Source organism: Carcharhinus amblyrhynchos, unplaced genomic scaffold (assembly GCF_965287045.1).
Source record: "Carcharhinus amblyrhynchos unplaced genomic scaffold, sCarAmb.v2.hapA scaffold_90, whole genome shotgun sequence".
Taxonomy (NCBI): Eukaryota; Metazoa; Chordata; class Chondrichthyes; order Carcharhiniformes; family Carcharhinidae; genus Carcharhinus; species Carcharhinus amblyrhynchos.
The window spans coordinates 531,220-547,230 of record NW_027649830.1 but is presented as its reverse complement, the minus strand read 5'-3'; the positions used below and the strand labels follow the sequence as shown (position 1 = coordinate 547,230).

Here is a 16,011-nt window from a genome sequence, read left to right as displayed (position 1 = left end):
GTTTTAGTTCAGTCGGGCAGCAAGATCGGTGCAGGCTTGGAGGGCTGAAGGGCCTGTTCCTGAGCTGTAATTTTCTTTGTTCTTTATTATTACATAGACCTCTATAAGATCACCCGTCAGCCTCCTATGCTCCTCGGCAAAAAGTCTGTCTATCCAGCTCTCCTTATAACTCAAACCATCAAGTCCCAGTAGCATCCTAGTAAATCTCTTCTGCACGCTTTCTAGTTTAATAATATCCTTTCTATAATAGGGCGATCAGAATTGCAGACAGTATTCCAAGTGTGGCCTTACCAATGTCTTGTACAACTTCAACAAGACGTCCCAACTCCTGTATTCTGACCAATGAAACCAAGCATGTCGAATGCCTTCTTCATCATCCTGTCCACCTGTGATTCCACTTTCAAGGAGCTATGAACATGTACCCCTAGATCTTTGTTCTATAACTCTCCCTAACGCCCCAACGTTAACTGAGTAAGTCCTGCCCTGGTTCGATTGACCAAAATGCATCACCTTGGATTTATCTAAATTATACTCCAGTCATCAGCCCACTCGTCCAATTGATCAAGATCCTGTTGCAATTCTAGATAACCAAACAGCTCCAGCAAGGCACTCAGCAACTCATAATGGGCAACAAATGCTGGTCTTGCCAGTGACATCCCCATGCTATGAAAAGAACATTCTCTTTCTTATTCATTAACCACCAACTTCAGTCCTAAGGGACGTCCTTGTGGGCATGAGGAGTTTTTTTTGGGGGGGGGGGGGGGGGGGCGCACGCGCGCCAATAAAAAATGGGCCATTCTCTGTCTTATTCAAGATCACCAAATCCAGAGCAAAACCAGTTAGGAAGGCCATTCATTAGAAACAAATTAATCATACAGAGGAGAAGGTAGACTGGGAGTAGAGAGAGGAAACCACACTTAAAATGGACTACAAGGGAATCCGTGAAGATATATTCACTCTGTCTCAGGCTGTGCCAGTTATTTATGACTCAGACCAACAGTCAAACATTAAACAACAAAATTAAGAGAGATATTTTACAGTATACTTAGTGTCCTAAGGGTGGAATCCCCGAATCCTGATGATTTGGTAAACAGTCACATTTTACAACAGTGGGGATTCCAGGAACCAGACTCAAGCAGGGCAGGGGAGAGGGGGATTCCATTTCATCGCACAACAGCTGCCACATGATGGGAATCTCCCTCAGCCAGAAGCAGCAAGGTGGGGGCTGCAACTACTTCCTTCAGCTACAGTGACAGCCCATGAATAGGATGAAAGCCATGTCAGGAGGTGCAAGGAAGGGGAGGGGACAGGACAGGAGGGTGCGGGCATTGATGCTCCTCCAGCAAACGTCACTCACGACATGTCTCAAAAGTCTCGCAGGAGAATCTGCTAAACCGTGCCAGGCACTTTAGTTGGGAAAACAACAGGTGGGTCCCGTAGACAGTGGGAGTGGGTATTTGCAAGCAGTCACCTGACCTGCACGCAGCAGAATAAGCCTGCTCTTAAACACAGCTTGCTGAAGGCCAAAGGGGATTGGGAAGCGTTGAGAGGGGGCAAGGAAAGTAGATAGAGGAGAACCACAGTGGTGCACAACAGAAATGTATGCTACAGCTTACTCAATTGCTTGCAATATTTTAATTTTAAGTTTTAAGTTTATTCAAGTTTATTTATTAGTGTCGCAAATAGGCTTACATTAACACTGCAATAAAGTTACTGTGGAAATCCCCTTCTTTCCACACACTGACGCTTGTTAGGGTACACAGGGAGAATTTAGCACGGTCAATGCACCCTAACCAGCACGTCTTTCGGATTGCTATCGAGGGAGAGGATTCCACAGACTAAGCACCTTCGGAGAAAAAAAATCCCCTCATGTCTGTTTTCAATGAGAGAGAGGCCCCCTTATTCCTGAACTGTGAATCCACCACCACCACCCCTGCACCCTGCCTCGAGCCACAACAAATACTTGAATTGAAGAACAGTTGTTGCTTATAGTTTGAGCACTGCTGCACTATTATCTCATGTGTTAAAATGTTTTGAAAACAAGGTGTGGTGACACTGGCAAAGCCACATTTATTTCCAGTCCGGGTGAACCTTCTTAAAACAGTTCAAAAACGTTTTACTGGCCGGGTTGCTGGGATGGGCGGGGGGGGGTGTTCTGTCTTGTGAGCAGGTTGGGCCCATAACTTTGGAGTTAAGAAGAACGAAGGTGATATCACTGAAGCACATAGATTCGGGAGGGCAGCAAGGGGGTCACAGTTCTGGAATAAGGGTCTCTCTCTCTCTCTCCACTGAAGATGGCTATGAGTGGATTTTTTTTTTCCCTCTGAGGGTGCTTAGTCTGTGAAATCCTCTCCCCTCAGACAACAGTGGGGGCTGTGGCTCACTGAATATGTACAAGGCTGATTTTTGATTAACCAGGTATATCGAGTACTGAGGTGGTGGTGGTGGGGAAGGATAGGATTGAGGGGCCGAATGGCCCCCTCTTGCTCCTAGATCTTGCAGCCACTGCAGTTGGTGTGGCGACAGTGCATCAAGGATGCTAAGCGACGAGGGCAGTGCAGTTGATGTGATCCACATGGACTTCAGTGAAGCATGGGAGACTGACCAAGAAGAGCACGAGGAATTCAGGACAATTTGGCAAACTGGATCCAAAATTGGCTTAATGGCAGGAAGCAGAGGGTGATGGTCAAAGGTTGTTTTTGTGACTGGAAGAGACAGTGTTGTTCTGCAGGATCGATGCTGGGTCCCTTGCTGTTTCATCACTTAGCATCCTTGATGCACTGTCGCCATGCCAACGGCAGTGGCCACATGATCTAGGAGGAGGAGGCCATTCGACCCCTTGAGCCTCTCCTCCCCCACCACAGCACTCGACGTACCTGATTAACCAAAAATCAGTCTAACTCAGCCTTGTACATATTCAATGGTCCACAGCCCCCACTGCTGTCTGAGGGGAGAGGATTTCACAGAGTAAGCAGTGGTAGGGTAGAGGGGAAGAAACTTTACGCTTAGCACAGAGGCCAATAATTAAGCAGTGTAAATTTACGGTCAGAGATAGGAGATTTAGAGGGGATTTGAGGAAATACGTTTCCACCTACAGGATGGTGGGAATCTGGAACTCAGTAGCTTAAAGAGTGGTAGGGGTGGGAACACTGGCAACATTTAAGTAGTATTTAGATGAGCACTTGAAACACCATAGGATGCAAAGCTACTAACTGATTGCTAGAAAACAGAATTAGAAAAAATAAGTGCTTGATAGCTGGCACAACCACGATGGGTCGAAGGGCCTCTTTCTGCGCAGTAAAACTCTATGCCTCTGTGTTGAGGAAGAACAGAATATTGAGCCAGTGATGGAGTACAAACAGAAGCAGGCACCCATGATTATTTTTTAATTCATTCACAGGAAGATTGTGACACTGGCTGAGCTAACACTAAACATAAGAACATAAGAACATAAGAAATAGGAGCAGGAGTAGGCCAACTAGCCCTTCGAGCCTGCCCTGCCATTCAATAAGATCATGGCTGATCTGTCGTGGCTCAGTTCCACATTCCCGCCCTCTCCCCATAACCCTTAGTCCCCTCGCTTATCAAAAACCCATCAACCCGCGTCTTAAAAATATTTAGCGAGGCAGCCTCCACCACTTCAACGGGCACAGAATTCCAGAGATTCACCACCCTTTGAGTGAAGAAGTTCTTCCTCAACTCTGTTCTAAACCGCACCCCCCTTTATCTTGAGGCTGTGCCCCCTAGTCCTACTATCCTTTCTGAGCGGGAAGAGTCTCTCCACCTCTATCCTATCCATCCCATTCATCATCTTATACGTCTCAATGAGATCTCCCCTCATTCTTCTAAACTCTAACGAGTACAAGCCTAATCTATTCAGCCTCTCCTCATAGTTCAACCCCCTCAACTCCAGCAACAGCCTAGTAAACCTCCTCTGCACTCCCTCCACGGCCAAAATATCCTTGCGCAAGTACGGCGCCCAAAACTGCACACAGTACTCCAGCTGCGGCCTCACCAATGCCCTATACAGCCGCAGCAAGACCTCCCTACTTTTATATTCAATCCCCCTCGCGATGAGGCCAGCATCCCATTCACCTTCCTGACCACCTGCTGCACCTGCAAGCTGGGTTTTTCCGACTCATGCACAAGGACCCCGAGGTCCCTCTGCACCGTCACCTGCTGCAGTTTTTCTCCACGTAATAATCCTTCCTACCATTCTTCCTACCAAAGTGGACCACCTCGCACTTGCCAACACTAAATTCCATTTGCCATTTCCTGGCCCATTCGCCCAGCCTATCTAGATCCTTCTGTAGACTCTCCCCACCCTCCGCACAATTTGCCTTTCCACTAATTTTGGTGTCATCAGCAAATTTCGACACCCTACACTCGGTTCCCTCCTCCAGATCATCTACATAAATGGTAAGTAGCTGAGGCCCCAGCACCGACCCCTGGGGCACTCCACTAGTCACCATCCGCCAATCCGAATAGCACCCGTTGACCCCCACTCTCTGCCTCCTATTTGACAACCAGTCCTCTATCCACGCTAACACCCTACCCCCAACTCCATGCCCCCTGACCTTCTGTAATAACCTCTTGTGAGGTACCTTGTCAAACGCCTTCTGAAAATCCAGAAAGACCACATCCACCGGCTCTCCTCTATCCACCGCCCTAGACGCATCCTCATAGAACTCCAGTAAACTTGTCAGACATGACTTCCCTTTAAGGAAACCGTGCTGCGTCTGCTCTATCAAGTAGTTCCCCTCAAGATGCCTCACTATTTCCTCCTTGATGACGGATTCTAACATTTTACCTACAACAGACGTTAAACTAACAGGCCTATAATTCCCCGCTTTTTGCCTGGCACCCTTCTTAAACAACAGCGTAACATTAGCCGTTTTCCAATCTTCCGGCACTTCCCCCGGAATCCAGCGACGTCTGGAAAATAACCACCAAGGCATCCACTATCACCTCCGCCATTCCTTTCAGGACCCTCGGATGCATTCCATCCGGTCCTGGGGACTTGTCCACAATCAGCCCCTCCAGTCTGTCGAGCACCACCTCTCTAGTAACAGTAATGTCATCGAGACCCTCCAAGTCCTACCACCTTTCCATCTCTAACATCCGGCAAATTATTCACGTCCTCCTCCGTGAAGACCGAAACAAAAAAGTTATTCAAGACCTCCGCCATATCCCCTGCCCATATTTAGTTGCCCCTTGAACTGAGTGGCTTTGTCGACCATGTTAGAGGAGCATTTCAGAGTCAACCACATTGCTGCAGGATCTAGAGTCACAAGTAGGTCAGACTGGTTAAGGACAGCAGACTTCCTTCCCTAAAGGACAATAGTAAACCAGATGGGTTATTTCTGACAATTGACAATGGTCTCATGCTGTCCGATAAACTTTAAATTTCAGACTTTGATTTTATTGATTTCAAATTTCACGGTTTGTCATGGTGGGATTTGAACCCAGATCCCTGGAGCATTCTTGAGTCTCTAGATTATTACACCACTACACCATTACCTCCCCACTGATGCCCACGGTGCAAGCAGGTGGTGGCCATTCAGCCCCTTTAGCTTAATCCACCGCTATTTAGTAAGATGATGGCAGATCTTCACTATGTGGGGAGATGGTGCAGGAGCAGTACGGTAATGGGCAATTATCCAGGCTAATGCCCTGGGACACAAGTTCAAATGCCATCACGGCAACTGGTGGAATTTAAATTCGACTAACAAAAATCTGAAATTGAAAGCCAATCACTGTAATGTGACTCTGAAAACTATCACAATTATAGAAAGAATAACTTAAGTAAATGTTGGCCCTTTAGAAAATGATACTGATGAGGTAATAATGGGGAACATAGAGAGGAAGGATTTTGCCTCTGTCTTCGTGGTAGAGAATAATGAACATTTTCCAAAGCTGCAGTTAATACAGAAGAACTTGACGCAATTACACTCACGAGGGAGAAGATATTGAATATCTAATGGGATTAAAGGCAGATAAATCCCTGGGGCCTGATGGCCTTGCATTCTAGGAAGGAGAGATAGTGGATACATTTTATGATATTTCAAAATTCCTTGGATTCTGGTAAAGTTCCAGTGCATTGGAAACACATTAATGTGATGCTCTTATTCAAAAAGGGAGAGGGTGAAAAGTAGGAAACTATAGGCCGGTTAGCTTGACCTCTGTGGTGGAGAAGTTGATAGAATCAATCATTCAAGAGGAGGTGAATAAGTATTTGGAAAGACAAAGCTCAATCCACCTTTGTCAGCATGGTTTTATGAAGGGAAAGTCATACTTGACAAACTTGCTGAGTTCTTTAAGGACGTAACCAGCAAGGTGGATAGTGCGGAACCTGTGGATATGGTATATCTGGACTTCCAGAACGCATTTGACAAGGTGCTGAATAAAAGACTGATCCAGAAGGTGAGATTACAGGGGACTGAGGATTGGCTGACTGACAGAAAGCAGAGGGTCGGGATAAGTGGGTCTTTCTCTGGCTGAAGCGTAACTATGATGTAGAGATGCCGGCATTGGACTGGGGTAAACACAGTTAGAAGTCTCACAACTCCAGGTTAAAAGTCCAACCAGTTTATTTGATAGTAATCCCACAAGCTTTCGGAAACGCTGTTCCTTGGTCAGGTGTGTCAGGTGGAAAGAAGGAGATTGAGAGGGGACATGATAGAGGTATATAAGATACTGAAGGGAATAGATAGAGTTAATAGTGAGAGACTGCTCCCTAGACTGGGTACGAACACAAGAGGTCATCACTTAAGGGTGAGGGGGGGGAGGTATAATTTGGAGGTAAGAGGAAGGTTCTTTACACAGAGAGTTGTGGGGGTCTGGAATGCGCTACCGAGTAGGGTGGTGGAGGCAGGCACGTTGGACTCGTTTAAGATGCAGTTAGATAGGCATATGAGTGAAACGGGAATGGAGGGATATGGTAGGGGCTATTAAATAGGGTTAAACCTCGGGAGACACCGGAAGGGCAGGCTGTATAACTAATATGTTTTGTCTTTATTCCACAGGTGGAGGTCCACCTCGTGTCAAGCGAGGGGCATGCACACGGCGGGTTGTGCGTGTGCTGCTCTTGGAAGTCCAGGAGTGGCCTAGTACTTCATGTCGGTGTGTGTGCTTGATCCTGGACCGATAGACGGGCTCCACAACAGCTCAGTGACTAGCACTGCTAGCTGTGCAGATACATGGATTTGGGCCTGTGTCTGTGGGAGTTTGCGCATTCTCCCTGTGGTTGCGTGGGTTTCCTCCGGGCGCTCCGGTTTCCTCCCACACCCCAAAGATGTGCTCTTAGGCTAATTGGTTTCCACCAAATTGACACTATTTCTTCCCTGAATCTGACTGAGTAGGGTCCCATTCGTAGACATGCAGGGTAGAATAGGTGTAGGGCGATGTGGCGGCGCGGGCTCGTTGGGCCGAAGGGCCTGTTTCCCGTGCTGGGTTGTTCTTTGTTGTTTGTTCTTTGTACTATCAAATAAACTGGTTGGACTTTAACCTGCAGTTGTGAGACTTCTTACTGAAGTGTAACTAAGTAGGGTGCCACAGGGATTAGTCCTTGGACCTCAACTGCTTACAGTCTTTATAAATGATCTGCAAGCAGTCCAAAAAGGTTTACCCCATCTTCAAACTATGACTTCCAGTTCCGGACCTCCCCATCATCAGGGACATTCTTTCTGAATCTACCCTGTCTAATCCTGTTAGAATTGTATAAGTTGCTATGAGATTCCCCCCCCCCCACCCCTTCTAAACTCCAGTGAATATAATCCTAACCGACTCAGTCTCTCCTCATATGACAGACCTGCCATCCCAGGAATCAGCCTGGTAAACCTTCGCTGTGCTCCCTCTGTAACAAGGACATCCTTCCTCAGGTAAGGAGACCAAAACTGTACACAATACTCCAGGTGCGACCTCACCAACGTCCTATACAATTGCAGCAAAACATCCCTATCACTGCACTCAAATCCTCTCACTATCGTGGTGGAGAAAAATCATAAAGATTTATGATTTTAAATACATAAAATAGCTGCCCGGCACATGAAGGGTTAAAAGACATTAAGCGGGCACTGACTTTTAACGCAGACAGCTATTTGAAATTTAAACATACAGGACAGACAGTTATTTAAAATTAAACATACGGGGAGCAAATACTGCAGAAAGCCAGGCACCTTAAAGATAAAGACAGTCCTAGGACAATGGGGTCTGATGGAGAGATTAGCCACAAATGAGAACAGGAATACATAAATGCAGGAAAAATAATTATTGTACGAATAGACCGAGACTAAGTGATTGATAAAGAGGAAGTGTGTCCATTCGTGGAACAATGCGATATTAAAATGCTCATGTCTGTATCTGTCCAAAACGATGTGTTGACGATCGTTCACCTACTTGATTACAACGATGTGTAAACAATGTCCTGTCCATCTATTGTGTAAAAGGTATAAAGATGGACCGCTCCTATTGTATCATTGAGAGAAGGTAGCTGCCCAGAACTGTGGAATGCCAGTGCCTTTTCTCCATGAAGCTTCGTTAAATAAAACTGTATTGTTGCACCCCCAGGCTGACTCTGAAGTTGTAATTTCCCACAACACTATGAAGGCCAACATACCATTTACCTTCTTTATTGCCTGCTGTAACTGTGAGCTCTGACAAAGGGTCATCTAGACTCGAAACATTGGCTCTGTTCTCTGTCCACAAATGCTATCAAATCTGCTGAGATTTTCCCACATTTTTCTGTTTTGTTTCAGATTCCAGTATCCACAGTGCATTTATTTTGCTTACTTTCAGCGACTGATGCACCATGGTCTCGCTGAGTATTCACATCACTCAATTTACACCCATTCAATAATCTGACTTCCTATTATTGCTACCAAAGTGGATACCCTCACATTTATCCACATTATACTGCATCTGCCACGCAGATTCCCACACACTCAGCCTGTCCAAATCACACTGCAGCATCTCTGCATCCTCCTCACAGCTCAACCTCCCATCCAACTTTGTATCATCTGCAAATCTGGAGATAACACATTCAGTTCCCTCTTCCAAATCACTGATAAATAATGTGAACAGTTGGGGTCCCAGCACAGATCCCTGCGGAACCTCACTAATCACTGACTGCCAATTGGAAAAAGAACCATTTATTCCAACTCTTTGCTTCCTATCTGCTAATCAGCTTTCCATTCATCTCAAGATATTACCTGCAATCCCTCCCTGCACTATGTTTTAACTTTACATAATAGTTGGTTATGTGACACTTTGGTTGAAAGCCTTCTGAAGTCTAAATAGACCACATCCACTGGTTCTCCTTGATCAACTCTACCAGTCACAGCCTCAAAAAATTCCAATGCATTTGTCAAGCATGATTTCCCTTTTGTAAATCCATGCTGACTTTGTCTGATTATACCTTCCAAATGCTGAGTTATGAAATCCTTGATAAGGGACTCTAGAAACTTCCCCAGTACTAACGTTTGGCTCACTGGTCTATAATTCTCTATTTTCTCTCTGCCTCCCTTTTTGAATAGCTTACATTAGCTACCCTCCAATCTGTAGAAACTATTCCAGAGACCGAAGAATTTTGGAACTGATCACCAATGGATCTACAATTTCCAAGGCCACTTCCTTAAGTATTCTGAGATGAAATCAGGACCTGGAGATTTATCCACCTTCAATCCCACCAATTTCCCCAAAACCATTTCTCTACTCATGCTGGTTTCCTTCGCTCAATTTCTCTCGGAACTTCTGGTTCATTATTCATGTCTTCCTCAGATAAAACTGAAGCAAAGTACAAATTTCGTTCCTCAGCCATTTCTTCATTCCCTGTTATGAATTCTCCACTTCGACATTCATTTTTGTCAATTTTTTTGGTTATATAACTATAGAAACTTTTAGAGTCAGTTTTTATATTCCCTGCTAGCTTACTTTCATACTCTATTTTTCCATTCTTAATCAATCCCTTGGTCCTCCTTTGCTGAATTTTAAACTGCTCTCAATCCTTGGGTCTAGTGCTTTTTCTTACCAATTTGTATGTTTCTTTCTTGAATCTGATACTATCTCTAACTTCCCTTGTAAGCCATGGTTTGGCCACAGTTCCCTGACCATTCTTGCACCAAACAGGAATAAACAACTTCTGGACTTATTTGTTTTTTAAATGCCTGCCATTGCCTGTCCACTGTCTTTCCTTTCAGTAATGTTTCCCAGTCCATCATGGCCAATTCATGCCTCATGCTGAGATTCAGGACCCTGGTCTCAGAATTAACTACGTCACTATCCACCTTGACAAAGAACTCTATCATATTATGGTCATTCGTCCCCAAGGGTTCTCTCACAACTAGATTGCCAACTAATCCTTTCTCATTGCACAGCACCCAGTCCAAGATGGCCTGCTCCCTTGTTGATTCCGCAACATATTGCTCCAGAAATCCATTCCATATATTCTCCAGAAATTCCTCCGCTACTGTGACAAATTTGACTCTCCCATTCTATATGCAGATTAAAATTGTCATAATCACAGATGTTCCTTTAACACAGGCTTCTGATTTCCTGTCTGATGCTTTTCCCAATATTACCATTACAGTTTGAATGTTGTTTGCTCCCTCGTTGTTTCTTAACTCATCCCATACGGATTCCACATCATCTATGCTAATATTTTCCCCAATATCGTATCAATATCTTGTTTAATCAACATTGCAACTCCACCACTTTTTCCTCTCCTTTCTTCCTAAACACTGAAAAGCCCTCAATGATTAGTTCCCATCCTTGGTCACCTTGGAGCCATGCCTCCATAATGCCAATTATATCATACCTCTTTACATCTATCTGCACAACTTATTCATCCATTTTGTTTCAAATGCTCCAAGAATTCAGGTACAGGAAATTGAGGTGAGCCCTTTTAATGTTTTGTGCCCTGTCCCTACTGTTTTTTTTACTGTGGCCTTATCTGATTCTGGCCCTTGATTTCTCTACCTATAAATGTTCTTGATTCCCTCTCCTCTGAAACTTCAGAGGTTCCCAACCCCCATATAACCCGTCCGCTGGTGGGTGTCGTTTATAGGCCCCCGAATAATGATCTGGAGGTGGGGCGGGCTGTTAACGCGCAAATAAATGCGGCGTGCAGGAATGGAACGGTGGTAATTATGGGGGATTTCAATCTACATATTGATTGGTCGACCCATGTTGGACGCGGTGGGCTTGAGGAGTTGTTCCTGGAATGCTGCCGGGATAGTTTCCTCGAACAGTGTGTGTTGGAGCTGACGAGGGAGCGAGCTATCTTGGATCTGGTATTATGTAATGAGGCGGGTAGAATTAGGGACCTTGTGGTGAAGGATCCTCTTGGGAAGAGTGATCATTGTATGGTGGAGTTTCTGATGCAGATGGAGGAGGAGAAAGTGGGTTCCCGGACATGTGTCCTTTGTTTGAACAGAGGGGAGTACGGTAGGATGAGAGAGGAATTGGCAAATGTTGATTGGGGGAGTGCGTTGGAAGGTAGGTCTGCTGAGGAACAGTGGAGGATCTTTAAGGAGATCTTTCTTGGTGCTCAGCAGAAATTTATTCCGATGGTTAAAAAGGATAGGAGGAGGAGAGGTAATCAGCTGTGGACAACGAAGGAGGTGAAGGAAAGTGTTGAATTAAAAGCGGATGCGTTTAGAGTAGTGGGCGAGAAGAGGATTGGGAGAGGTTTAAATGTCAACAAAGAATGACAAAGAAGTTGATAAAGAAAGGTAGGATAAACTATGAAGCTGGGCTAGCGCTTAATATAAAAAAGGATAGCAAGAGTTTTTATAAATACAAAAAAAGGAAGAGGCTGGCTAGGGTGAACTTTGGACCCTTACAGGATGAGAGGAGGGACTTAGTGGTAGGGGATGGGGAAATGGCTGAGGCCCTGAATAACTTTTTTGTTTCGGTCTTCATGGAGGAGGACGTGAATAATTTGCCGGGTGTTAGCGAGGGAAGGATGGTAGGAGTGGAGGGCCTGAATGACATTATTGTTACTAGAGAGGTGGTGCTCGACAGACTGGAGGGGCTGATTGTGGACAAGTCCCCAGGACCGGATGGAATGCATCCAAGGGTTCTGAAGGAAATGGCAGAGGTGATAGCGGATGCCTTGGTGATTATTTTCCAAACGTCACTGGATTCCGGAGAAGTGCCAGAAGATTGGAAAACGGCTAATGTTACGCCGTTGTTTAAGAAGGGTGGCAGGCAAAAGGCGGGGAATTATAGGCCGGTTAGTTTAACGTCTGTTGTAGGTAAAATGTTAGAATCCGTCATCAAGGAGAAAATAGCGAGGCATCTTGAGGAGAATTGTTTGGTAGAGCAGACGCAGCACGGTTTCGTTAAGGGGAAGTCGTGTCTGACGAATTTATTGGAGTTCTATGAGGATGCGCCTAGGGCGGTGGATAGAGGAGAGCCGGTGGATGTGGTCTTTCTTGATTTTCAGAAGGCGTTTGACAAGGTGCCTCACAAGAGGTTATTGCAGAAGGTCAGGGGGCATGGAGTTGGGGGTAGGGTGTTAGCGTGGATAGAGGATTGGCTGTCAAATAGGAGGCAGAGAGTGGGGGTCAATGGGTGCTATTCGGATTGGCAGTTGGTGACTAGTGGAGTGCCGCAGGAGTCGGTGCTGGGGCCTCAGCTATCTACCATTTATATAGATGATCTGGAGGAGGGAACCGAGTGAATGGTGTCAAAATTTGCTGATGACACCAAGATTGGTGGAACGGCAAATTGTGCGGAGGGTGCGGAGAGTCTACAGAAGGATCTAGATAGGCTGGGCGAATGGGCCAGGAACTGGCAAATGTGAGGTTGTCCACTTTGGTAGGAATAATGGTAGGAAGGACTATTACTTACGTGGCGAAAAACTGCAGCATGCAACAGTGCAGAGGGACCTTGGGGTCCTTGTGCATGAGTCGCAAAAACCCAGCTTGCAGGTGCAGCAGGTGGTCAGGAAGGCAAATGGGATGCTGGCCTTCATAGTGCAGGGGATTGAATATAAAAGTAGGGAGGTCTTGCTACAGCTGTATAGGGCACTGGTGAGGCCGCAGCTGGAGTACTGTGTGCAGTTTTGGACGCTGCACTTATGCAAGGATATTTTGGCCTTGGAGGGAGTGCAGAGGAGGTTTACTAGGCTGATTCTGGAGTTGAGGGAGTTGAACTATGAGGAGAGGCTGAATAAACAAGGCTTGTACTCGTTAGAGTTTAGAAGAATGAGGGGAGATCTCATTGAGACGTATAAGATGATGAATGGGATGGATAGGATAGAGGTGGAGAGACTCTTCCCGCTCAGAAAGGCCAGTAGGACTAGAGGGCACAGCCTCAAGATAAAGGGGGGGGGTTTAGAACAGAGTTGAGGAGGAACTTCTTCACTCAAAGGGTGGTGAATCTCTGGAATTCTCTGCCCGTTGAAGTGGTGGAGGCTGCCTCGCTCAATATTTTTAAGACGCGAGTTGATAGGTTTTTGATAGGAGAGGGGATTAAGGGTCATGGGGAGAGGGCGGGAATGTGGAACTGAGCCACGACAGATCAGCCATGATCTTATTGAATGGCGGGGCAGGCTCGAGGGGCTAGATGGCCTACTCCTGCTCCTATTTCTTATGTTCTTATGTCCAGTTTGTACAGATGCCATCTCCCCCAGAAGTGCTCTCAGTGCTCCAGAAATGTGAAATGCTCCCCCTCACACCATCTTTTCAGCCATGCATTCATCCTTTATATCCAGCTGTTTCTATTCTGACTTGCACATGGCACTGGTAATAATCCTGAGATTACTACCTTTGGGGCCCTACTCTTCAGCTTGCTTCCTAGGACACTATATTCTGCTTTTAGGAGCTCATCCCTTTTTCTTTGGAACTTATGCTGTTTATACCGATGTGTACCATGACCACTGGCTGTTCACCCTCTCCCTTCAGAATGTTCTGCAACCACTCCAAGGCATCCTTGACCCTAGCACCAGGGAGGCAACGTATCATCCCGAAGTTTCAACGGCGGCCACAAAAACACCCTCTATCCCCCTGCAATCCCCTATAATGCATTTTATGAGGTGGCATGGAATAAAGCACGGGAAAGGCTACTTAACAAAAAGGTCAGTTATGATCTGGGACAAAAAGTAGGCACAAAGGATTGAATGAGCCAACTTCCCTCTCCTGATCTTAACATGCTCACAGACTACAGCATAGCTGGTTACACTAAAGGCAGCCTGATATTTAATTCTGAATTCAGGGAATCTCATGCTAAGCAAAGTCACATCATTCCTTCCATCAGCACTTGCAGAGATGGGAAGCGGGGGGGGATTTCCTTACAATTCCAAACTCACCGCTTCTGTTGGCGTTTTCTTCAGCTTGGTTCTGTCGACTTTCATTTTTCCTTTCTGCTTCTACAGTCTAGTTCTGTGAACAAAGGAGAGGTGTTTGAATAAGCAGCAAGGTTTGATCATTTCTGAAATTAAGCACATGCAGAGGATCTCTTCAGTGGTGAAAAAAAATACAAGATTACTACCCACGAGGAATTTTTAGAAAACATTTGGAGAAGTAAAGCCAAAGGACGTATCCCACTTCTGATTTTGTTTCCTGCACCATTAACTGCATCTGAAACCATATTTACATTATTGAATTTGTTTTTGGAACACACTGAACATAGTGCGCACTCCCTGCCCAGAATGAAGGGTTAACTGTGGGACAGACCCCTGTCTACTCAAACTGGGAACGAGTGCCAGATTACCCAGAAAGAACAGGAATGAAACTTCATAAAAAATTAATACAGCTACTTCCAGGTTTGGCTTTTGAGTTTTAAAACTTAATACAGTCAGTTAGAGGTTGTTTTGTTGGGGGTTGAAGCTGTCTCATCTGGACTGTTAGGCCAGTATAAACAAAGCTAACCACCATGCCCATTAAAAGTTGGTGAACAGGTGACCGTGTGTCACCAAATTTGTCACAGGTGTGATTAGTTCTGTGACCCAATGCATTGCCCTCCTGGCAATTGGCCACATGTATAGCATACCTGAGCACCACATGCCAAAATACAGCCTACTGCCTGTCAAATGTATGTGTGGTGTGTACGTGCTTCTCTGTCAGTGGCATATAAGGGTGGTTAGCACTGCTGCCTCACAGCACCAGAGGCCTGGGTTTGACTCCAAGCTTGGGTTGCTGTCTATGTGAGTTTGCATGGTCTCCCAGTGTCTGCATAGGTTTCCGCCGGGTGCTCCGGTTTTCCTCCCCTCAATCCAAAAGGCATGCTGATTAGGGTTCATTGGCCATGCTAAATTCTCCCTCAGTGTATCCAGACAGGCACCGGAGTGTGGTGACTAGGGGATTTTCACAGTAAACCCATTGCAGTGTTAATGTAAGCCTACTTGTGACACTAATAAACAAACTTTAAACTGTCTGGAGGTTCAGCTTGAGGGGCCTCGAGCCTCATCTCTCCCTGCCTGGTTTTGAATGTAGTCTGACTGCATTGCACTCAATCTGCAAACAGCGAGGCAAAATCAGGGCTGCCACTAAAACTATTCCAGCCCTCCCCAAACAGACAAGTTAGCCTTCCCACAAGGGAAACCAGAGCCCATTTTGGCATCTTTCATTCACGCGCCATGCTTTTGACCTGTGTGAAATCCAAAAACCATCTGGCCTACTCAAAATCATCTCGGGCCCAAACCAGTAGTATCATTGATCATCGGGGCTGGGACAATATCGAGCATGACTTCAAACATTTTCCAAAGGCAAACCTGAATCATACAGAGTACTACAACAGTAACACCATTCTCCGAGTGATGTTGTAATAATTCCTCACAACATCACATCAGGAGATTATGAGCCCTCAAATCAGCTTTCAGCACATTTGCGTCAAAACAAATACACCAGAAAGTAGTTTCAGTTAGCTGGAGGGTGGGCAAGTGGAGTGGACAGATTGGCAGCATGGAGGGTGGTTCCAAATTGAACTAGGCCATCTCAGAACACTGACAATAGCACAGAATGATCAAAGCCCAACTGTCAATTTTTCACCAGCCATGGCAGTTCCAGA

At 45.7% G+C, this 16,011-nt stretch overlaps 1 protein-coding gene across 8 annotated transcripts in view; it reads right to left on the bottom strand.

Moving 5' to 3' along the window:
- huwe1 (HECT, UBA and WWE domain containing E3 ubiquitin protein ligase 1) overlaps nucleotides 1-16,011 on the bottom strand; it is a 273,934-nt gene that overhangs the window by 202,385 nt on the left and 55,538 nt on the right. For all 8 annotated transcript variants that reach the window (XM_080182805.1, XM_080182808.1, XM_080182807.1 and 5 more), the window contains exon 2: nucleotides 14,312-14,384. In XM_080182805.1, the coding sequence (XP_080038931.1) occupies nucleotides 14,312-14,356 (45 nt within the window). In that variant the 5' untranslated portion in view covers nucleotides 14,357-14,384. The remainder of the gene's footprint in view (nucleotides 1-14,311; nucleotides 14,385-16,011) is intronic.